The 23981-nt window shown below is 39.8% G+C and overlaps 1 protein-coding gene across 2 annotated transcripts in view; it reads left to right on the forward strand.

Moving 5' to 3' along the window:
- The first annotated feature begins 404 nt into the window (after positions 1 to 404).
- The window catches only part of XIRP2 (xin actin binding repeat containing 2), a 622353-nt gene continuing 598776 nt past the window's right edge, over positions 405 to 23981 (forward strand). Inside the window, exons 1-2 of one of the 2 annotated variants that reach the window (XM_065525608.2) lie at positions 405 to 533; positions 4102 to 4190. In XM_065525608.2, the coding sequence (XP_065381680.1) occupies positions 4170 to 4190 (21 nt within the window). In that variant the 5' untranslated portion in view covers positions 405 to 533; positions 4102 to 4169. Of the gene's footprint in view, positions 534 to 1084; positions 1156 to 4101; positions 4191 to 23981 lie in introns of those variants that run through there. The other variant, XM_045367191.3, reaches the window with a different exon arrangement.

A 23981-nucleotide genomic window follows, 5' to 3' on the forward strand; every position in this document is an offset into this window, starting at 1 on the left:
GGGGAGGCCGACCCGGATATTGCCCCCAGTGGTATTTACTTTAAACCGCGGTACCTGAGCTTTAATCATTCGTAAAACTACTCTCTTAACCATGTTAATTACCCTCAAGTGTTTTGACTCAGAGCTTCTGTTGTTAATTGTATGCTAAATAAATGCCTGCAGTGCGAGCTGCTCAGGGCCGGCTATAGTGACAAACTTCTCTTGGTGGACAGGTGGATGGGCACTCGGCAGGACTGACAAAGCGGAATATCTGTATCAGTGTACGTTTTATTTATCCGTCGTTTAGGTCAGGGTCTGAGGGCAGAACCCTGCAGCTAATGCCCTCTCGTGAGGAGCAATACCTCAACTGGTGCCCTCTGTGAGGCCAGTCAGGGGTCTGCAGAAACAGACTCGCCGCAGTTGGAGCCCCTCTTGAGGCAGGCTGCAAAGGAAGTGTGAGGACCACCCTGGTGAGGAAAGCTGCGAAGGAAGCGTGCAGGAAACGCGACGGACCCCCGGAAAACGAAGATGAGGAAAGGAACGCGGTGAAGTCAGTGAGTAATCAGTAAAGTCATTAGTGCCCACTCGAGGTTACCAAGTTCTGGGGGAAGTTAGGTCAAGCTGAGTTTTCATCATAGGACAACAGTTAGCACAGCAGAAACAGTACATAACAGTATTAAAACAGTTGTCTAAGGCTAGAGGAGCCTCAGTTTTGCAGGCTCAATTAAAGGACCTAATCATCCATGCTAAACAAACTGCCGTAATGCAAACTGTTAAATCCCAAAGCCCATGGTATCCAGAAGGAATGCTAGATGTAGAACTTTGGGATCAAGTGGGGAGAAATTGTAGCATTAGGCGCCAAGGCGACAGGTCCCAGGAACAGCTTTAACGTTATGGGCTTTAACTAGAGCGGCTGTGGCTCAGTTACACACAGAAGAGCCTAAAAAGAGGAAGTAGGAGAAAACTGTCGCCTGTCTTATCACCTCCTCTTCTCTGGGCCCTTATATCACAGGGCCAACATAACAAAGAGGAAACGGAGGTTTTACCTGAGCCGCGGCCTCCAATAGATAAGAAAAAAGAGGATACGCTACAGCAATCACTTCCTGTTTTCAGCAGGCAGCACTAGAAGGAGAGCTCTTAACCTGCCCAGTAATGCAAGATCAGCAAAGAAATCAGGTACATAAAGATATGATAAAAAGCATTAGAGGCTGGAGCCCTGCGGCCAAGCAGGCAGTAGACAGAAGGAAAGGCTCAGCAGCAAGGAAGCTCGCAAACACTGAGCTGGCAAATGGTCCGGGGAACTCGCCTGCACGGCGGCAGTAGCAGTGAGGAGCCAGGCCCAGCGCGTTGAAGTTAGCCTACTGCAGAGGGCCGGGAGGCGCGCAGCGCCGGAGTCCGCCCAGCCGGCAACAGCTGCCCTGAGGTAGCGGGAGGGGGCGGCACAAGCGAAAGAAGTCGCACAAGTGTAACAGCCCCCGCCCCGGGACCCATCTGCTCAGCTTTCTAGCTCTGCAAGTGGCCCACAGCAAAATCTCGTGTGCTCCTTGTTTACTAACGACCTCCTTGATTATAATTCTCTAAGATTTAAGTAAAACGTAAGAAGTTGTAAAACCTCTTTTCTAATAATGGCTTCTGTTATCTCTCTCCTACCCCTGACTTAGCTCTCCAAATCCAATTTAAGTAAAACAGTAACCTCTGAAGGGAGAGATTACAGAGGGCCCATGAATTAGTTAAAAAGCAATTAAAAGCTAGCATGCAAAACCACACATTGCCCTTTAAAGGAGAACTTTAAACCTAATTGAATGATGTATGTTAAATTAGAAGGTAAAAATGTGCCCTTCTCAGAAAGTGAAGAAAAGTTGTATGTAAGTGTAGTGAAAACATATGCATGAATGACTGTCTTAACCCACTGATTACAGATAGTCTTTGATTTGTACTTGCTAAAAGAGTGCTGAATTGAGTTCCCCAGCTAGTGAGTCACTGTTTTCAAGACTGTTTGCTACATTGGAGTCCCTAAATATAGTCAGCCTGAAAACTCGATTGCGAGATTTAAGCTATTCTGCCTGTGGCTTTAAGCACATGGTTAAAGTATATTTGAGTCTCTGCTTCTAGAAATGCTTTCAAATTTTCTTTTCAAAATTCATGTTACTTATTTCAGCTTGCCATCTTAATGCAGTCAATTGATAAGTTATGACCCTGATACCATCAGGATTCATTTAAGAGGCAATTCAAAGTGGCATTGCAATCCCCCATACCTAATGCTTTAACACTGTTTACTGATGGGTCTGGTAGAGACCATATAATCCAGTCACTCAATCTAAATTTACTAGCACTCAGCTGAGGTTACTGTTTATTAAAGAACTTTTACAGCCTCAGTTAAGTTCACTCTGGAGCCCACTCTGTGTGCTCTTTTTTCCCAGCTTCAGTAATTGCTAGACCAATGTACACATCCTATTTTTATTACACACATTTGAGCCCACAGCTCACTGCCTGGCACATTGGCTTATAGCAATGATCAAGCAGAACTTCAAGTTATGGTATCACTACTTGACCAACTCACCCAATCACATCTGTTTTTCCACCAAAATTGGAAAAATGTGTCTAAACAATTTCAATTTACCCAGAGGCTAGCTAAATAAATTATCTACAATGCCCAGATTGCCAACTCACAGGCACATCCCCTCCTTCAGCAAGTATACCCTGGAGGATTGGAACCCAATCAGTTATGGCAAACAGATATTGCACCCCTGAATTTGGAAAACTAAGATATGTGCATTGATACCAACACTCATTTAATTAATGCACATGCTTTGCCTGGAAAGTCTACTCAATATGTCATTAAACATCTTTTAAGTTTTGCATTTATAGGACAGACCACAAAAATAAAGACTGACAATAGTCCAGCTTGTACCAGCTCACAATTTCAACAATTTTGTCACACGTGGAATATCAAACATTCCACAGGCATCCCATATAACCCCAAGGACAGGCAATAGCAGAAGGAGCACAGTTCACCCTTAAAAATATGCTCAAAAAAACAGGAAAAAGGAATATAGGTAAAGACCCTGCAACACTATTGGCACAAGCCTTATTTACCCTTGTTTTTTTAAATTTAGATGACAAATTTTAATCAGCTCTAGAAAAGCACTTTACTAAAACCTCTCAAGGCATAAAACCTGCAGTTGTATGGAAAGATGTGAACAATATATGGCATGGTCCAAGTGAATTATTAACGTGAGGAAGAAAGTATGCTTGTGTCCATACCTAGAAAGAAATAAAGGGAAAGAATGAGTAAGAGACTAGAAAACAGATCAGAAAGAGACGCAAAAAGAAAAACTAAGGAAAAACTAGGAATAAGGGAAAGGAAATATTAAGCAAGTTATAAATATAGGAATGTACCTTTAGTAATGAAGCTTATAAAACACAGCCAGAAAGTTAAGGCATGTTGAAGACTGTGAAAGTCATGAAGAAATTTATGCAGGAAATGTATACTTTTTGGTTTTAAAATGTTAATTATGAAAATTTTATGTGTAAACATACTGGCAAAAGTTAAAAAGGTATCATCCAGTTTTTCTGTAAACATTAAAATAAAGCACAAGTTTTTCTTAAAGCACTAACCTGCTCTTTAAAGATTGTAAAAATCTCTTAGCACACGCACCAGCCCTAGAATTTCTAGCACCAGCCTGGAGACCATGTTCTCATCAAAGGAAGGAAAGAAGGAAAAACTCAAGCCAGCCTAAGAAAAACCCTACAGGACCCACAGCCTCAACAATGAGGCTTCCACAAACAACACAGACCCCAGACATGCCGACGCCAAAGGCTAAGCCAAATAAATTATTCGTTTTTAATTCTCTCATTTTGTCTACTACCTATACCTGCTACACTCTATTAAGCTCATCTCTTAAATCTGTCTTTTTCAGCCCTGTTACTTAAGCAAACACACTTTCCAGCTTCCAGTAAGTTAACTGCTTGGCTGGAAGAAGTTAACATACCCCCAGTAGTGTTCTTAGTAACAGCACTCATCAAACTGAAGTGTCAAGTAACACTACAGCTCACTTTTTACCTAGAAAACAATGCTGCTAATTGTACTCATAATTGTCTTATGTTATTTGCTAATTCTAGGATGGAAAGCCGCAATAAGAGCATTTGTGTCTGGAATTGGCAGGTTCTTGGTCTCACTGACTTCAAGAATGACCCCGCGGACCCTCGGGGTGAGTGTTACAGTTCTTACAGATGGTGTTTCTGGAGTTTGTTCCTTCTGACATTCGGACGTGTTCGGAGTTTCTTCCTTCTGGTGGGTTCATGGTCTCGCTGGCTTCAGGAGTGAAGCTGCAGATTTTCCGGGTGAGTGTTACAGCTCATAAAGGCAGCATAGACCCAAAGAACAGCAGCAAGATTTATCGTAAAGAAAAAGAACAGAGCTTCCACAGTATGGAAGGGGATTCAAGCAGGTTGCCCCTGGCTGGCTCAGGCAGCCTGCTTTTACTCCCCTATCTGGCCCCACCCACATCCTGCTGATTGGTCCATTTTGACAGAGTGTTGATTGGTGCATTTACAATCCCTGAACTAGACACAGAGTGCTGATTGGTGCATTTACAATTCTTTAGTTAGACACAGAGTGCTAGACAGAGAAGTTCTCCAAGTGCCCACTAGGTTAGCTAGATACAGAGCACCAATTGGTGCATTTACAAATCCTGAGCTAGACACAGAGTGCTGTTTGGTGCATCTACAATCCTCCAGCTAGACATAAAAGTTCTCCAAGTCCCCACTAGACCCAGGAGCCCACCTGGCTTCACGTAGTGGATCCCACACTGGTACTGCAGGCGGAGCTGCCCACCAGTTCCACGTTGTGCGCCCGTACTCGTCAGACCTTGGGCGGTCAATGGGACCAGGCAGTGGCGCAGGGGGCGGTGCTCGTCAGGGAGGCTCAGGCTCCGCAGGAGCCCACGGAGGTGGGGAGGGGGCAGGTCCCGAGGCCTGCCCCACGGGGAGGCAGCTGAGGCCTGGGGAGAATTCGAGCACCCTGCGGGCCGGGCTGGCACTGCTGGGGGACGCGGCGCACCCTCTGCAGCTGCTGGCCCAGGTGCTAAGCCCCTCACTGCCCTGGCCGTCAGTGCCCGCCTGCGCTCAGAGTGCTGGGCCGCCGAACCCACGCCCACCCGGAACTCGTGCTGGCCTGAGAGCGCAGCGCACAGCCTTGGTTCTCGCCCGGTGCTTCTCCCTCCACACCTGCCCGCAAGCAGAGGGAGCTGGCTCCGGCCTCAGCCAGCTGGGAGAGGGGCTTCCACAGTGCCATGGCGGGCTGACGGGCTCCTCAAGTGCCGCCAGAGTGGATGCTGAGACCGAGGAGGTGCGGAGAGTGAGGGCTGCTAGCATGTTGTCACCTCTCACGGTGACCACCTCGCCTGACAAACGTGTGACTGCACATATCTGTGCTCTGCAATAAGAAAAAAAACCTAATACAGAAAACAAAAGGGGGAGTTCATGGGATTCATTCAGGATGATGGCAGAAATATTAAAGGGAAATATTAGGGAAAGTTACAGGGAATAGTCACAAACCTTTTTGGAAGGTGGAAAGGTTACATAGCTTGTAATAATTGAACAGACTGAAGGCAACCTGTTCTTACCTTTAGAGCATTAGGTCATAGGGTAAATACTAGGGACAATAAAGGGTTCCCCAGTTAAGTCTGTTGACCCTACCTCCATTAACTCTCCTTTGAGCTAGATGGCCCTCTAGGGGATGGGGGGGAGGTCACCTAGGGATATTAACCCCTAATGGTATTTACTTTAGACTGTGGTACCTGAACTTTAATAATTACCAGAACTCTCCTAACCATGTTAATTATCCTCAAGTGTGTTGACTCAGAGCTTCTGTTGTTAATTGTATGCTAAATAAATGACTGGAGTGCAAGCTGCTCAGGGCCGGCTGCAGTGACAAACCTCTCTGTGTGTGCAGGCAGTTGGACACTTAGCTGAACTGGCAAAGCAGATTATCTGTGCATCAGTGTGTTTTATTCATCCGTCATTTAGGTCAGGGTATGCGGACAGACCCCCCTCAGCTAATGCCCTCTTGTGAGGAGCAATACCTCAGAAACCTGTGAAACAGAAATCTTTGCGTCTGCGTGGCTGTTAAGTTTCTTGGGAGGGTTTACAGGAGATGGTAATAGAAACCATTATAGCTAATTTTATCCAAATGTACCTTTCCTCTTTTTATTTTCTTTATAGCCAAGATGTGTGGAAAGCTTGGGATAGGAGATTGTCCAGTCTTCAATGCAAGTTGCTTTTCTTCTATGTAGCTATTTAAGTCACTTAATAAAACATTGTTTTATTTTAAGTTTCAGGATACACATGCAGTTTCTGCAGGTTTTTACATAGGTAAAGGTGTACCATCATGGTTTGCTGAACCTATCAACCCATCACCTAGATATTAAGTTCTTCATGAATTAACTATTTATTTTGATGTTCTCCCTTTCCCCACCCGCACAACAGGGCCCAGTGGGTGTTGTTCCCCTCCCTGTGTCCGTGTGTTCTCATTGTTCAGCTCCCACTTTAAGTGAGAACATGTGGTGTTTGGTTTTCTGTTCCTGTGTTAGTTTGCTGAGAATAATGGCTTCCAACTCCGTCCATGTCCCTGGAAAGAACATGACCTCATTTCTTTATATGGCTGCATATTATGTAGTTTTTTTGTTTTGTTTTGATTTTTAAAGAATGCTGTTTGAAGATCTGATCTGTAGACAGTTTTAGGATCAAATTATAACTAAAAATTTTTAATTTAACTCCAAAAGTTCTAATTTTTAATTGATTTATCAAATATGCCAAAACTTTAGAAACAACATTGTCTTGGGTTACTAATGGCTTTTATAATAATCAGCTAAATTATATTTCAATAGAGAAAGACCATGTATACTGGCATTCAAGAAATAAGTAAATGTATGTATGATAATAGCCAGGTTGGTCACTCTTGGAAAGGGAGAGTTCCAGGTTAACGTTAATCTTGTGATACTGGGTTATGGTCAAAGACATCAGTATATACTGATGCTTAATTTAGTCTAGATGAATATATACAGAAATAATTACACGTATGTGTGTTTATACCGCCTCTTTGTTTGCCCAGGGTGTCTTGGAGCAAGCATAGCACGGTAGGAGTGAGCATACTCCGTACCCAGATCTTGGCTTCTAATACCATTCTCTTTAAAAAAACAAAAAAGTCTTTTTGAAGAAATGATTAATTCAGAAATGGAATAGGGAAAATGCAAGATAAAACTGGAGTGTCTTATAGGGCCAGAAAGTAAGGGAGTACTCAAAAAAATAATAAAAAATAAAAAGGTGAGGGCATAAAAAAGGGACTCAGGAGCCAAGCTGAAAGAGCTCACAATGGTCAATTTAAGCGACAAAATAAATAACATAGCATATCGTGTTTTCTGATGCATTAACATGTATATGTTAATCTGATCCATTAGATTGACGGTGATGTTCAGTTTTATTATAGTTGCTGATTTTCTGCCTGCTGTATCTATTACTGATACAAGAGTATTGTATATTTCCAACTGTAAGAGTGGATTTGTCCATGTTTCCTTTAAATTATGTCAATATTGTGTAGTGTATCTTAGTGTTCTGTTGTGTGTTACACACATGGATTACTATTCTCAAAATATTGATCCTTTCATCATTATATACTGTATCTTTTATCCCAGGTAATTTTTCTTGCTCCAAAGACTTCATTGTATGAAATATAACTACTCAAGCTTCCTTCCTGGCATTCTCTGTATTTAATTGGGCTTTTTATGTGAATTTATCTTCTCTCCTCTTAGCATATAAATAAGTGTCTTTGAAAAATTATTTTAGTGGTTGCCCAAGAGTTTGCAATATATATTTAAAACTAATCTATTTAATACATCCACTTTCAAATAATGCTATACTTCTTCACAGTAGTGCAAGTACCTTAAAACCAAGTATTCTCAAGTTATTTTCTGCCATTCTTTATAATATTGGTGTCATTCATGTTTTTCTCGAGCTATAATCAGAATAGATTGTTGCCATTTTTATTTGAACAGTTATATATCAAAGCAATTAAGAATAAGAAAAAGTAAAGATTTTATTTTACCTTAATTTGTTTTTCTGACACTTCATCCTTCTTAATGTAGATCTGAGTTTCTGACATATCTTTTTATTCACTGGATAAAGAATTCTAGGATGGGGTACTTTTTCTTTTTTTGTTTTTTCAATAATTTAAATATTTTACTCCACTTTCTTCTTTGCTTTTACTTTCTGAAGAGAAGTCTCCTGTAATTCTCATCTTTACTCCTTTACAAGTAAGATTATTTTAAATCTTCAGGCTTTTTTGAAGAATTCCTCTTTGTCTTTGTTTTCCTGTAGTTTGAATACAATATTCCCAGTGTATAATTTTGCATTTATTCTGCTTTGTATTTTCTATGGTTCCTGCATCTGTGGTTTGGTGTCTGTCATTAATTTTGGACAACTGCCAGACATAGTGCTTCAAAAATTTCTTCTGTTCCTTTCTATCTTCTCCTTTGATTATTTCCATTAGGCATATATTAGACCTTTTGAAATTGTTTCACAGTTCCTGTATATTCTATGCCTGGTCGTATTGGTATTCTTTTTCTCTTTGCCTATCAGTTTTGAAAGTTTCTTTTGACATACCTTCAAGCTCACTGATTCTTCCTTAGCCTTGTCTAGAAGACTGGTGAGCCTGTCAAATGTCTTTAAGTCTGTCACAGTGTTTATTATTTCTAGCATTTTCTTTTTATTTTCTGTTAGTTTTTTCCCCTCTGATAACATTACCCATTTGTGCTTGCATGTTATCTGCTTTTTCCTTTAGAGGCTTTAACATATTAATAATCATAGTTATTTTGAATTATCTATTTGATAATTCCAACACCTGTAGCATAACAGACCCTGACGCTTGTTTTCCTCTTCAATCTGTGTTTCTTCTTGCCTTTTAAATGTTTCTTGCCTATTTTCTTGTAATTTCTTGTTGAAAGTTAAACATATTGCCTGATATAGTTTGGCTATGTCCTCACACAAATCTCATCTTGAATTGTAACTCCCATAATTCCCACATGTTGTAGGAAGAACCTAGTGGGAGATAACTGAATCATGAGGGCAGTCTAACATTGTTCTCACCATAGTGAATAAGTCGCATGAGACCTGATTGTTTTATAAGAGGAAACCCCTTTCAATTGGTTCTCATTCCCCTTTTGCCTGCCATTATGTAAGATGTGCTTTTCACCTTCTACCATGACTGTGAGGCCTCTCCAGCCACGTGAAACTGTGAGTCCATTACACTTCTTTTCTTTTTAAATTACCCAGTCTCAGGTATGTCTTTATCAGCAGCAGTGTGAGAACAGACTAATACAATAGATTGGTATCAGGAGTGGGCACTGCTATAAAGATATCTAAAAATGTGGAAGCAACTTTGTAACTGCATAACAGGCAGAGCTTGGAACAGTTTGGAGGGCTCGGAAGACAAGAGAATGTGAGGAAGCTTGGAACTTCCTAGAGAATTGTTGAATGGCTTTGATGCAAATGCTGATAATATAAAAAATGAGGTCCAGGCTGAAGTGGTCTCAGATGGAGAGGAGGAACTTGTTGAGAACTGGAGCAAAGGTGACGCTTGCTATGTTTTAGCAAAGAGACTGGTGGCATTTTGCCCCTGCCCTACAGATTTGTGGAACTTGGAACTTAAGGGAGATGATTTAGGCGGCATCTAGGAGAAGAAATTTCTAAGCAGCAAAGCATTCAAGAAGAGGTGACTGGGTGCTGTTAAAAGCATTCAGTTTTAAAAGGGAAACAGAGCAAGAAAGTTTGGAAAGTTTGCAGTCTGACAATGTGATAGAAAAGAAAAACCCATTTTCTGAGGAGAAATTCAAGCTGGCTACAAAAATTTGCATAAGTATTGAGGAGGCAAATGTTAACACCAAGACAATGGGGAAAATATCTCCAGGGCATGTCAGAGATCTTTGTGGGAGCCCTTCCCATCACAGACCCAGAGGCCTAGCTGGGGAAAAATAGTTTTGTGGGCTGGGCACAGGGCCCCTCTGCTGTGTGCAGCCTTGAGGTTTGCTGCCCTGAGTCTCAACTACTCCAGTCATGACTAAAAACCATGGTACAGCTCAGGCATGACATCAGATGGTACTAGCCCTAGGCCTTGGCAGCTTCCATGTGATGTTGAGCCTGCAGGTACACAGAAATCAAGAATTGAGCTTTGAGAACCTCTGCCCAGATTTCAGAGGATGTGTGGAAATGCCTGGATATCCAGGCAGAAGTTTGCTGCAGGGACAGGACCCTCATGGAAAACCTCTGCTAGGGCAGTGCAGAAGGGAAATGTGGGGTTGAAGACCCCACACAGAGTCCCCCACTGGGGCAGTGTCCAGTGGAGCTATGAGAAGAAGACCACTGTCATCCAGAACCCAGAACAGTAGATCCACCAACAAGCTTGCACCATACACCTGTGAAAGTCTCAGAAAATCAATGCCAGACCATGAAAGCAGCCAGGAGGGAGGATGTACCCTGCAAAGCCACATGGATGGAGCTCTGCAAAACCATGAGAACCCACCTCTTGCATCAGTGTGACCCGGATGTGAGACATGGAGTCAAAGTAAATCATTTTGGAACTCACAATGATCTCAAGCAGTCTACCTGCCTCCCAAAGTGATAGGATTATTGGCATGAGCCACTGCACCTGGCATGGGGTTATTTTAACATGGCTTTTTTACTCTTTGTTGAAGCATAAGAAAAGTTTTCTCCAATCTTTCTGAGAGCCTAGTGGATTTCCTGAAGGTAAAGAACATACCTCAATACCATAAAAGCCATAAATAACAGACTCACACCCAAACCATCAGTGTTGAGATAGTCCCCTAAGACTAGGCCCCCAGGAGCTTTTAATTCTGAAGCGAGTTCACAACCTCCTGTAGTCAATTACCATGTCAGTGTTCCTACTAATGTCTGGCTTCCTCTGGTAAGCTCACCTTAGCTGTGATTCTCTGTATTCACCTGTATCTCCAGGTATCAGAGCCATGGTGTGCCCTGTGATTTCATTTCTTTGATGGATCTAAGAGAAGTTGTTGGTGTTCAGTTTGTTTAGTCTTTTTCTTGTGAGGGCAGGAGTGATGAGTCCCAAGGTCTTTGTGTGTCAAAGCTGAAAACATAAATCCTGACTACTTTTTATTAGTAAATGAAAAATGCTTTGTAGCTTCCCTGACAGCACTAATACTCTACATTTGAAATGTAAAGTACATGAATGAGGCCTTTACTTACAAATTCTTGAGATCTTTTTCCACCTTAATCTAAGCTGAGACAGAGAAGATTTTTTGGTCTCCCTTTCTTGGCTGAAACATATGCTCTATCTTTGTTCTCTGAGTGTGTTGTTTTTTACAATCCCTGTTTTATTCAGAGTTCTTAATTTCAATATCTTATGTTGTTCTAGCCCAGGGCCTATCTTTATCCTCTGGAAGTAACAAAGAACAGCAAAAGCCCTCAGTTATCTGGTTGTTGCACCAAGTGGTCACTCTGGTTTTCTGATTCTACTCCACTCTTGGCCCCTTGTATTGTTTCAAGTTCAAATGAGAATTTAAAAGCTTGTTATATTTTTTATTTAAAAACATGTATTTTTATTTGCAAGCATGTTTTCACTTTTTATCTGTTGTTTTGGATATCTAGTCTAAAAGGTCTTTTCTAGTTCATAACTGTATTGCGAAAAGTTCAGACCATAAAATAAGCGGTCCCTGTGTCAAAGATGTATAGCTATCATTGTGCATAAATGGGAGTATTTACTGTGTGCCAGGAACATAGAATGCAAGAATGAGTCAAATTTCATAAGATAAATTCTATTTTCTTTCAAATGTTTCTATGTTAAAAAAGACAAATTTAAAAGTATGTCTAGAAAAACAAAGTGCTAGTGTGGTAAGAGCAGAGTGAAGAGAGAGTGCTTAAATAAGCCTTGTTATGGTGAACATTGTTGGGGGATGCATGCAGGAAAACCAAATGGAAAAGGTGACAATTGAGCAGAAACATGAAGAGTAACTAGAAATGATCCAAATCTAAAAGGCTAGGTAAAATTTTCCAATAATCAGAACCAACATATGTATAGGCAACTAGGGAAAGTAAACGAATTTCAGTGTGGCTAGAATGCTACGTTGGTGGGTAATGAGTGTCAACAAGAAATATGTGAGTCAGGCTACATGGTGGCTTTTGTGCTAAGATGGGTCAAGATTGCATTTTCAAGATAAAATAGGAATTATTGAAGTATTTTATTTATAAAATTGTTATGGGTACATATTAGATCTATATAAATAGAGGATATATGAAGTATTGTGATACAGGCATACAATGCATAATCATCAGTGTAAATGGGGTATCCATCATGTCAAGCATTTTTCATTTTTTTGTTACAAATATTCCAATTATACTTTTATTTATTTTAAAAGGTACAATGATTGATTAGTCACTCTGATTACATACTACATCTTATTCATTATTTCTAACTATTTTTTGTACCCATTAGCCATTCCCACTCCCCTGCTTCAACACACCCTCACTATGCTTCTAGCCTCTGGTAACCATCACTCTACTTTCTATCTTCATGAATAAAATTATTTTAATTTTTAGCTCCCACATATAAATGAGAAATTGTGAAGTTTGTCTTTCTGTGCCTAGCTTATTTCATGTAATATAATGATTTCCAGTCTCACCTATGTTGTTGCAAATGGTAAATTCATTTTTTCTTTGGCTGCATAGTACTCCATTGTGTATATATTGTGTGTATTTCTTTTATTTTATTTCTTTTATTGTGTATTCTTTCTTTTATTTTTTTCTTTCTCTTTTCCTTTTCCCCTTTCTTTCCTTTTCTTTTACCCAGGCTGGAGTGCAGTGGCAGAATCTCAGCTCACTGCAACCTCTGCCTCCCAGTTTCAAGCAATTCTCATGCCTCAGTCTCCTGAGTAGCTGGGACTACAGGCACCCACCACCACACCCAGCTAATTTTTTCTATTTTAATGGAGACGGGGTTGCTCAGAGTGGTCTCAAACTCCTGAGCTCAGGCAATCCACCCACCTCAGCCTCCCAAAGTGGTAAGATTATAGGCATTTGCTGCCACGCCTAGCCACAACATTTTCTTTATCCATTTGTCTGTTTATGGACACATAGCTTGTTTCCAAATCTTCACTATTGTGAATAGTGCTGCAATAAACATGAAAGTCAGATGTCTCTTCATTATACTAATTTATTTTCTTATGGGTATATACCTGGGATTGCTGCTCTTATATTAGTTTCTGGAGGAACCTCCAAACTCTTCTGCATAGCGATCATAGTAATTTACTTTCCCACCAACGGGGGTCTAGTACAAGGGTTTCCTTTTCTTCACATCCTTGCCAGCATTTGTTGATGCCTGTCTAATGGATAAAAGCAATTTTAACTGGGGTGAGATGAATCTTATTGTAGTTTTGATTTGCATTTCTCTGGTGATCAGTGATGTTGAGCACCATTTCATATACCTGTTTGTCATTTGTATGTCTTCTTTTGGGAAATGTCTATTTAGATCTTTTGTCCATTTTTAATAGGTTTATTAGATTTTTCCTATTGAGTTGTTTGAGCTCCTTATATATTCTGATTATTAATCCCTTGTCTGATGGATAGTTTGTATGTATTTTCTCCCATATTGTGCATTGTGTCTTCAGTTTGTTGATGTTTCCTTTGCTGTGCAGAAGCTTTTTAACTTGGTGTCATCTCAGCTGTTCATTTTTGCTTTGATTTCATGTGCTTTTGGGGTATTACTCAAGAAATCTTTGCCTGTACCAATGTGCTAGAGATTTTCCACCATGTTTTCTTTTAATACTTTTATGTCTTAGATTTTAGTTTTTAATCCATTTTGATTTGATTTTTGATATGGTGAGAGATAGAAGTCTAGTTTCATTTTTTTTTTTTTTTTTTGCATATGGATATTCAGGTTTTCCAGCACCATTTAATGAAGAGACAGTACTTCTCCGATGTGTGTTCTTGGCACCTTTGTTGAAAATGAGTTCACTGTAGATGCATGGATTTGTTTCTGGGTTCTGTATTCTGTTCCACTGACCTATGTGTCTGTTTGTATGCCAATACTACACTGTTTTGGTTACTGTAGTTCTGTAGTACAATTTGAAGTCAGGTAATGTGATTCCTCCTCTTTTGTTCTTTTGCTCAGGATGGTTCTGGTTATTCCTTATCTTTTGTGGTTCCATATACATCTGAGGACTTTTTCTCTTTCTGTGAAGAATGTCGTGGTATTTTGATAGAGACTGCATTGAATTTGTAGATTGCTTTTAGTATGGACATTGGAACAATATTCTTCCAATCCAGGAACATGAAGTATTTTTCCCTGTTTTTATGTGTCCTCCATAATTTCTTTCATCAATGTTTTATGCTTTTCATTGAAGAGATCTTTCGCTTCTTTGGTTTATGTTTATTCCTAGGTTTTTAATTTTATTTGTGGCTACTATAAATGGGATTACTTTCTTGATTTCTGTTTTAGATTGTTTGCCATTGGCATTTAAAAAATGCTACTGATTTTTGTATGTTGATTTTGTATACTGTAACTTTACTAAATTTATCAGCTCTAGTAGTTTTTTGATGGAGTCTTTAGGTTTTTCCAAACATAAGATCATTTCATCTGCAAGCAATGATAATTTGACTTCCCCCTTTCCCATTTGGATGACCTTTATTTCTTACTCTTGACTGACTGCTGTAGCTAGGACTTCTAGTACTCTGTTCAATAACAGTAGAGAAAGTGGGCATCCTTGTTTTCCAGGTCTTAGAGGAAATGCTTTCAGTTTTTCCCCATTCAGTATGATGCTAGCTGGGAGTCTGTTGTTTATGGCTTTTATTGTGTTGAGGTATGTTCCTTCTATACCTAGTTTATTAAGGGTTTTTATTATGAAGGGATGTTAAACTTTATCAAATGCTTTTTCAGCACCAAATGAGATGATCATATGGTTTTCATCCTTTATTCTGTTGATGCAATGCATCACATTAATTGATGTGCATATGTTGAACTATCCTTGCATCCCTGGGATGATGCCCACTTGGTTATGATGGTCTTGTTTTTTTCTTTTTGTTTTGGATTTTAGGTTCAGGAGTCCATGTGCAAGTTTGTTATACAGGCAAACTCATGTAATAGGGATTTGGTTTATAGATTATTTCATCACCCAGTTACTAAGCATAGTACCCAAAATTTATTTTTTCGAATTCACTCCCTCCTCCCAATTTCCAGCCTCAAGTAGACCCCAGTGTCTGTTGTTCCCCTATTTGTGGCCATATGTTCTCTTTATTTACCTCCCACATATAAGTGAGAACATGTGGTATTTGGTTTTCTATTCCTGCATTAGTTTGCTGAAGATAATGGCCTCCAGCTCCATGCACATTCTTGCAAATGACATAAGCTCATTCCTTTTTTATAAATGTATATTATTCCATTGTGTATATATACCACATTTTCTTTACCCAGTCTATTATTGATGGGCATTTAATTTGATTCCATGTCTTTGCTATTGTGAGTAGTGCTGCAAAGTACTTATGCGTGCATGTGTCTTTATGGTAGAGCAATCTATATTCCTTTGGGCATATACCCAGGAATGGTATTGCTGTGTTGAATGGTAGTCCTATTTTTAGCTCTTTGAGAAATTGCCACACAGCCCTCCACAATGATTGAACTAATTTATGTTTCCATTAGCAGTGTATAAGCCTTCCTTTTTCTTCAAAATCTCACAGTATCTGTTATTTTTTGAATTTTTATAAATAGCCACTTTAACTGGTATGAGATGATACCTCATTGTAATTTAGATTTGAATTTTTCTCATGATTAGTGATGTTGAGCATTTTTTCATATGCTTGTTGGCTGCATGTATGTCTTCTTTCGAAAAGTGTCTGTTAATGCTATTTGCTTTTTAAAGGAGTCGTTTGGTTTTATTTCTTGTAAATTTGTATAAGTTCCTTATAGATGCTGGATATTATATCTCTGACAGATACATAGCTTGCAAAATTTTTCTCCCATTTTCCCATTTGTATGTTTGCCCTGTCGATAGCTTTTTTTTTTTCCTGGGCAGAAGCTCTTTAGTTTTATTAGATCCCATTAGTCAATTTTTGGTTTTATTGCAATTGCTTTTAGCATCTTTGTCCTTAAATATTTGTGAGTTCCTATGTCCAGTATAATATTTCCTAAGGTTATCTTTCAGGGCTTTCACAGTTTTTGGTTCTACACTAAAGTTTTTACTGCATCTTGAGTTGATTTTTATATATGGTATAAGGAAAGGGACCAGTTTCAATCTACTGCATATGGCTACCCTGTTATCCTAACACCATTTACTGACTAGAGAATTATTTTCCCCTTGCTTGTTTTTGTCAACTTTGTCAAAGATAAAATGGTTGTAGGTGTGCTGCCTTATTACTAGCATCTCTGTTCTGCTCCATTTTTCTATGTCTGTTTTTGTACCAGTACCATGCTGTCTTGATTCCTGTACCCCTGTAGTATAGTTTGAAGTCAGGTAACATAATTGCTCCAGCATGGTTCTTTTTGCTTAGGCTTGCCTTGGCTACTCACGTTCTTTTTCTGGTTTCATATAAATTTTTAAGTAGCTTTTTTTTCTGGTTCTGTGAGAATGTAATTGGGTAATTATATAGAAATAGCACTGAATCTGTAAGTTGCTTTGGGCGCTATGGGCACTTTACCAATATTACTCTTCCTATCCATGAACACAGAATGTTTTTCCAATTGTTTGTGTCATCTCTTATTTCTTTGATCAATGTCTTGTAATTCTCAGTGTAGAGATTTTTCACTTCCCTGGTTAGCTGTATTCCTAGGTATTTTGTTCTTTTTGTGGCAATTGTGAATGGGATTGCTTTCCTGATACAGCGCTCAGCCAGGATGTTGTTGGAGTATAGAAATGCTGGTGTTTTTGCACATTGATTTTGTATTTTGTATTTGGAAACTTTCTGAAGTTGTTTATCAGTTCAAGGATCTCTTGGGCAGAGAATATGGGGTTTCCTAGACATGGAATCATGTTGTGTGCAAACATGGATAGTTTGACTTCCTCTCATGGATGTTGTTAATTTCTTTCTCATGCCTAATTGCTCTAGCCAGGACTTCCAACACTGTGTTGAATATGAGTGGTGAAAGAGGGCATCCTTATCTTGTTCTGGTTTTCAAGGGGTAATGCTTTCATTTCATTTCATTTCATCCCATTATGATGTTGGCTGTGAGTTTTTCATAGATGACTCTTATTATTTTGAAGTGTGTTCCTTCAATACTTAGTTTCTTGAGGGATTTTAATAGCAAGGAATGTGAATTTTAGTAAGCACCTCTTTTGAATCTATTGATATAATCACGTGGTTTTTGTATTTAGTTCTGTTTATGTAATGAATCACATTTATGGATATGTGCATGTTGAACCAAACTTGCATCCCAGAAATAAAGCCTGTTCGATTGTGATAGATAAGCTTTTGGATGTGCTGCTGGATTTGATTTGCCAGTATTTCTTCAGTATTTTTGCATCTGTGAGGATGCAAAATCTGTATTCATCAAGATTATTGGACTGAAGTTTTCTTTTTTTGTTGTCTCTCTGCCAGGTTTTGATATCAAGATGATGCTGGCCAGATAGAATGAGTTGGGAAGTCTTTCCTCTTTCATTTTTTGGAATCGTTTCAATAGGAATGGTACCAGCTCTTCTTTGTACCTCTAATAGAATACGGCTGTGAATCTATCTGGTCCTGGACTTTTTTTCTTTTTCTTTTTTGGTTGTTTGGTAGGCTGTTTATTATTTATTCAATTTCAGAGCTTATTATTGGTCTGTTCAGGGATTCAGTTTCTTCCTGGTTCAGTCTTCAGAGGGTGTATGCATCCAGGAATTTATTCATTTCTTCTAGATTTTCTAGTTTGTGTGCATGGAGGTGTGTATAGTAGTCTGTGGTGGATATTTGTATTTCTTCATGGTCAGTGGTAATTTCCCGTTTGTCATTTCTAACTTTGTTTGGATCTTCTTTTTTTTTCTTTATTAATCTAGCTAGCAGCCTATCAATCTTATTAATTTTTTGAAAAAAAAACTTTTAGATTTGTTGATATTTTCTAGCATTTTTCATGGTTTGATCTCCTTCAGTTCAGCTCTGATTTTGGTTATTTATTGTCTTCTGCTACCTTTTGGCTTGGTTTGCTCCTGTTTCTCTAGTTCTTCTATTTGTGATGTTAGGTTGTTAATTTGAAATCTTTCTAATTTTTTAATATGGGCATTTAGTGCTATAAATTTCCCTCTTTACACTGTCTTAGCTGTGTCCTGGGGATTGTTGCATGTTGTATCTTTGTTGCCATTATCTATCTAATACTATCAGTGTGGTGTTGAAGTATCCCACTATTGTTGTGTGGGAATCTATATCTCTTCATGGATCATGAAGGACTTTCTTTATGAATCTGGGTGCTCCTGTGTTGGGTACATGTATGTTTAGGATAGTTAGGTCTTCTTGTTTAATTGAACCCTTTACCATTATGTAATGACTTTCTTTGTATTTATTTATTTTTTTATCTTTGTTGGTTCAAAGTCTGTTTATTTATCTTTTATTTTTGGAGATTTTTTTCTTTTAGGATGTTGAATATAGCCCCCAGTGGCTTCTGGCGTAGAGTTTCTGCTGAAAGTTCTGCTGTTAGCCTGATGGATGCTCTGTTTGTAGGTGACCTGCCCTTTCTCTCTAGCTGCCTTTAACACTTTTTCTTTTATTTTGACCTTGGAGAATCTGAAGATTATGTGTCTTGAGGATGATCTTCTTGCATAGTATCTTGCAGGGGTTCTCTGTATTATCTGAACTTGAATGTTGGCCTTTCTAGTGAACTAGAAAACTCTTGAGAATGTTCTCATGAACGATATCCTGAGATATGTTTTTCAAATTGCTTGCTTTCTCCCCATCTCTTTCAAGAATACCAATAATTTGTAGATTTGGCCTTTTTACAGAATCCCATATTTCTTGGAGATTTTGTTCATTTATATTCATTCTTTTTGTTTACTTTGTGTCTGACTGTATTATTTCAGAGATCCAGTCCTCAGGCTCTGAGATACTTTCCTCTGCCTAGTCTATTCTGCTGTTAATACTTGTGATTGCATTATGAAATTCTTGTAGTGTGTTTTTCAGCTCTATCGGGTCTGTTAGGTATTTTTTATAGTAGCTATTTTGTTTGTCAGCTACGGTATCATTTTATTGTGATTCATAGATTCTTTGGATTGGTTTTGGATGTACTCTTGAATCTCACTGATCTTTATTTCTATCCATATTCTGAATTCTATTTCTGTCATTTTAGCTATATCTGCCTGGTTAGCAGCCCTTTCTGGATAACTGATGTAGTCATTTGGAGGACAGAAGACAGTCTGGCCTTTTGAGTTTTTGTATTGGTTTTTTCTCATCTGCATGTTTGGGTGTTTCTTTAACTGCAGTGTAAATCATGTACGTGAGTAGGCTTTTCTGGATGTTTTCAGAAGACTGAGGCTTTGTGCAGAGTGTTTGTAGCTGACTTCTTGTCATTGGTTTCACTGAGAAATGAGTTAGTGAAGTATTGTTGGTGTTGAAGTTGTGGGGTATGATCCAGTAGGTGGCACTTAAGCATATTGGTCAGTAGATAGGCTCTTGCTCAGTCACGTGGCTCTTCTGTATTTCCTCACAGTTGCACTTGTGCTCCCTCTTAATGCTATGAATGTGTGGGCTACTCTCCCCCTTGAGTACTGGCTGCAGATCACTACTTGGCACTCCTGGGCTATACAGCACAGCTGTAAGGTGATGTCAGGGTTTATGTTCCCTCCCCAACTTGGAGGCAGCAGAGGAAGGGACTTAGCAGTGGTTGTGCCCCAGAAAGATGCAGAGCTGCAATCAATCAGTATGATTGGCCTGGGATGGTGGGGCTGCACTGTGGGTCCCAGCCAGGGGGTCGAGGCAGGTGCCTGGTAATGGGCAGGGGGGTGGGACCTGTGGGAGACAGGCCTCTTCTCCTCAGGGAAACTGCAGCTTTCTGGAAGGGCAGATAAGGAACTTAGACCCTTGGTTCCTTGCTCAGTTGGAGAGCAGCAGGGGCAGTACCACTGCAGAGGCAGTGGCTAAGAGGCTTTCAGTTGCCCCATGGAGCTCCACCTCCAAGAAACACAGAGTCATTGAAACTGAAAGTATTCGGCTAGATGGCAGGGTAGCTGCATTGCTAGCCTGAGCTGGGAGGTCTGCTTGATAAGAGGGGTGGGACTTGACAGCTTCCAGGAAAGGAGACTGGTCTCCCCTCTTTATGGTGACTGTGGCATGCTGTATGCTTGGTGTAGCCCTCAGCCTCTTTATTTCTTCCCCAGACTGAGGGCAGCAGGGGCAAAACTGCTGCTGTGGCAGCGGCAGAGGGGCTACTGGTTGCCTCTGGGAGCTCTCCCCAGGGAAACTCAGAATCACTACCATTGGGTATGCTCAGCTGTGGATGGGGTTGCTGTTCTGTGGGTCCTGAGCCAGGGTTCCTGCTTGATGAAGAGTGGGGCATGGGTATTCCCAGGGTAGAGGTACTGTATTGCTCTCTGTATGGTGGTTGCTGTGTGCTGGAGGTGCTAGTGACTAGGTCCTTTGTTTCTTCCACAGCCTGAGGGCAGTTATGACAGTACCACTGCAGCTGCAATGGCAGAGGAGTTGTGGGTTGACTCTAGGATTTCCTCCTTAGAGAAATGCGGAGCTGCCTCTGATTGAAGTGATCAGTTAGTGGAAGGGTGGTTGTGCTGGAGTCCCAGGTTGGGTGGCCCTGCCCAGTGAGATGTGAGGACAGGAAACTGTATGGAAGACAATTTGGGCACTTTTCCATAGGGTGACTGCACTGTGCTAAAGGTCTGTGCCAGTCCCTCGTCACCTCTCCAGAGCCTGTAGGCAATACTAGTGAATGTTATGAGTGATTATTGTGCTGAGGAGAAGATGTGTATTCTGCAGCCATTGGATGAAATGTTCTGTAAACATCTATTAGGTCCACTTGGTCTATCGTGCAGATTAAGTCTGATGTTTCTTTGTTTATTTTCTGTCTGGATGATCTGTTCATTGCTGAAAGTGGGGTGTTGAAGTCTCCAGCTATTATTACATTGAAGTCCATCTCTTTCTTTAGCTCTAATAATATCTGCTTTATATATCTGGGTGCTTCAGTGTTGGATGCATACATATTTACAATTATTATATCCCTTGCTGAATTGACTTATCATTATATAATGACCTTCATCTCCTATAGGTTTTGTTTTGAAATCTATTTTGTGTAACATAAGGTATAGCTGCTACTATTTTCCTGCACCCATTGGCATATAATATTATTTTCTATCCTTTTATTTTCAGTTAATGTGTGCCTCCATAGGTTGTATGTTTCTTGTAGACAACAAATTGTTGGGTCTTGTTTTTTCATCCATTCAGCCACTATTTCCCTACATTGGAGAGCTTAGTCCATTTACATTCAATGACATTATTAATAAATAGAGACTTACTCCTGCCATTTTGTTATTTGTTTCCTAGTTGTTTTTGGTCTTCTTTTCCTTCTTTCTTTCCTGTCATTTTTAGTGAACATAATTTTCTCTGCTGTTATGGTTTAATTTCGTGCTTTTTATTTTTCATTTATCTGTTATATGTGTTTAGATTTGAGGTTACCATAAGGCTTGCAAATAATCTTATAATTCATTATTTTAAACTGATAACACTGGTTACATAAACTAACAAACATGGAAAAAGAAACTAATAAAAACTCTACACTTTAACTTCATTTCCCCCACTTTTTAACTTTGTTGTTTCTATATATATCTTAATGTACTGTCTATGTCTTAAAAAGTTGTTGTAGTTATTATTTCTTATCAGTTCATCTTTTTGTCTTTCTACTTAAGATACGGGTAGCTTAAACATCATAAATACAGTTTAATAGTGTTCTGTGTTTGTTATTGTACTTACTTAATTCCTCATTAAAGTCCTTTTCTTCCTGATTGAAGAACTCCTTTTAGCATTTCTGATAGGATAGGCCTGGTACTGATGAAATCCCTAAGCTTTTGTTTGTCTTGGAAAGTCTTTATAACTCCTTCAGGCTTGAGGGATTCCCCATCGCGCCGCCCCCCACCTCCCACCCCACTGGCTATACTATTCTAGGGTAAAAGTTTGTTCCTTCAGGACTTTTTAATAAGTCATGCCACTCTCTCATAGCCTGTATCATTTCCACTGAAAAGTCTGCTGCAAGATGTACTGGAGTTCCATTACACGTTATTTATTTTCTTTTTTTACTTTTAGGATCCTTTCTTTATCCTTGACTTTTGGGAGTTTGATTATTAAATGTCTTGAGATAGTATTCTTTGGGTTAAGTTTTCTTTGTGTTGTATAACCTTCTTGTACTTGCATATTGATATCTTTCTCTATGTTTGGGAAATTCTCTGCTGTTATCCCTTTGAGTAAACTTTCTACTCCTTTATCTTTTTTTTTTTTTAAGGCCAATAACTCTAGATTTGCCCTTTTGAGGCTATTTTCTAGATCTAGTAAGCATGCTTCATTCTTTTTAATTTTTTCTTTTGTCTCCTCTGTGTATTTTTAAATAGACTGTCTTCAAGCTCACTAATTCTTTCTTCTGCTTAATCAATTCTGCTCTTAAAAGACTGATGCATTCTTCAATATGTCCATTTAATTTTTCAGTTCGAGAATTTCTGCTTGTTTTTAATTATTTCAATTTCTTTGTAAAATTTATTTGATAAGATTCTGAATTCCTTGTCTTTGTTATCTTAAATTTCTTTGAGTTTCAGCTATTTTAAATTCTGTTTGAAAGGTCACATAGCTCTGTCTCTCCGGGACCAGTAACTGGTGCCTTATTTAGTTCGTTTGATGAGTTCATGTTTTCTTGGATGGTCTTGATGCTGAGGATGTCTATTGGTGTCTGGGCATTGAAGATATAGGTGTTTATTGTAGTTTTTGCAGTCTGAGCTTGTTTGTACTTGTCCTTCTTGGAAACGTTTTCCTGCTATTCAAAAGAACTTGGGTGTTGCGATGGAAGGTTTATGTCACTGCAGCTTTATCTGTATTAGGGGGCACCCCAAGCCCACTAACAATGTGGTTCTTGTGGACTCATAAAAATACCTTTTTGGTGGTCTTGGATAAAACCTGCAAGAATTCTCTGGAGAACCAGGAAGAGACTCCTCTCTTTCCTTATTTTGTTCCAAACAAAATCTCTCTCTGTGCTGAGATGCCTGGAGCTGAGGGAGAGGTAACCTAAGCACCCCTGTGGCCACCATCACTGGAACTATGCCAGGTCAGACATGAAGCCATTACAGTACTGTGTCTCACCCAAGGTCTGCTCTTTCTATTACCTGGCTACTACCTGTGTTTGCTCAAGGACCTAGGATGGTACAATTGCAGGTCACAAAGCCAGCCAGGCATGTATCCTTCCGTTAAGGGCAGCAAGTTTCCCTAGGCCCCAGGTAGATCCACAGACATTGTCTGAGAGTCAGAGTCTGGAGTCAGAAATCTTGGAAGTCTAGCTGGTCCTCTATCCTACTGCAGCTGAGATGGCACCCAAACCACAAGACAAAGTCCTTCCCGCTCTTCCCTCCCCTTTGTGTCTCTCCGTGTTTATCACCACCACAGGCCCATAGAGTACTGCCAGCCTATCACTGACATTTACTTCAGACCCTGAGGGCTTTTTAGTCAGCTTGTCATGAACGCTGCCAAGCCTGGGACTCACCCTTCAGAGCAATGTGCTTCCTTCTGGCTGTCCAAGAACCAAGGGCTGGAATTGGGGACCCTAAGAGTCCATTTGGTGGTCTGCTCCACTGTGGCCTCATTGGTACCTAATCAGCAAAACAAAGTCCTATTTACTCTTTCCTCTGCTTTTCTCGAGCAGAAGTCTCTCCTCATGTCTACCCTAGCTCTGAATGTGCTGTGTCACACCTGAAGCCAGCATGTCTCAGCGTCTCACCCAGAGTCCCACAGCATGTACTGCCTGGTTCTGTTGCTGATTT

The sequence above is a fragment of the Macaca fascicularis genome, chromosome 12 (assembly GCF_037993035.2).
Source record: "Macaca fascicularis isolate 582-1 chromosome 12, T2T-MFA8v1.1".
NCBI lineage: Eukaryota > Metazoa > Chordata > Mammalia > Primates > Cercopithecidae > Macaca > Macaca fascicularis.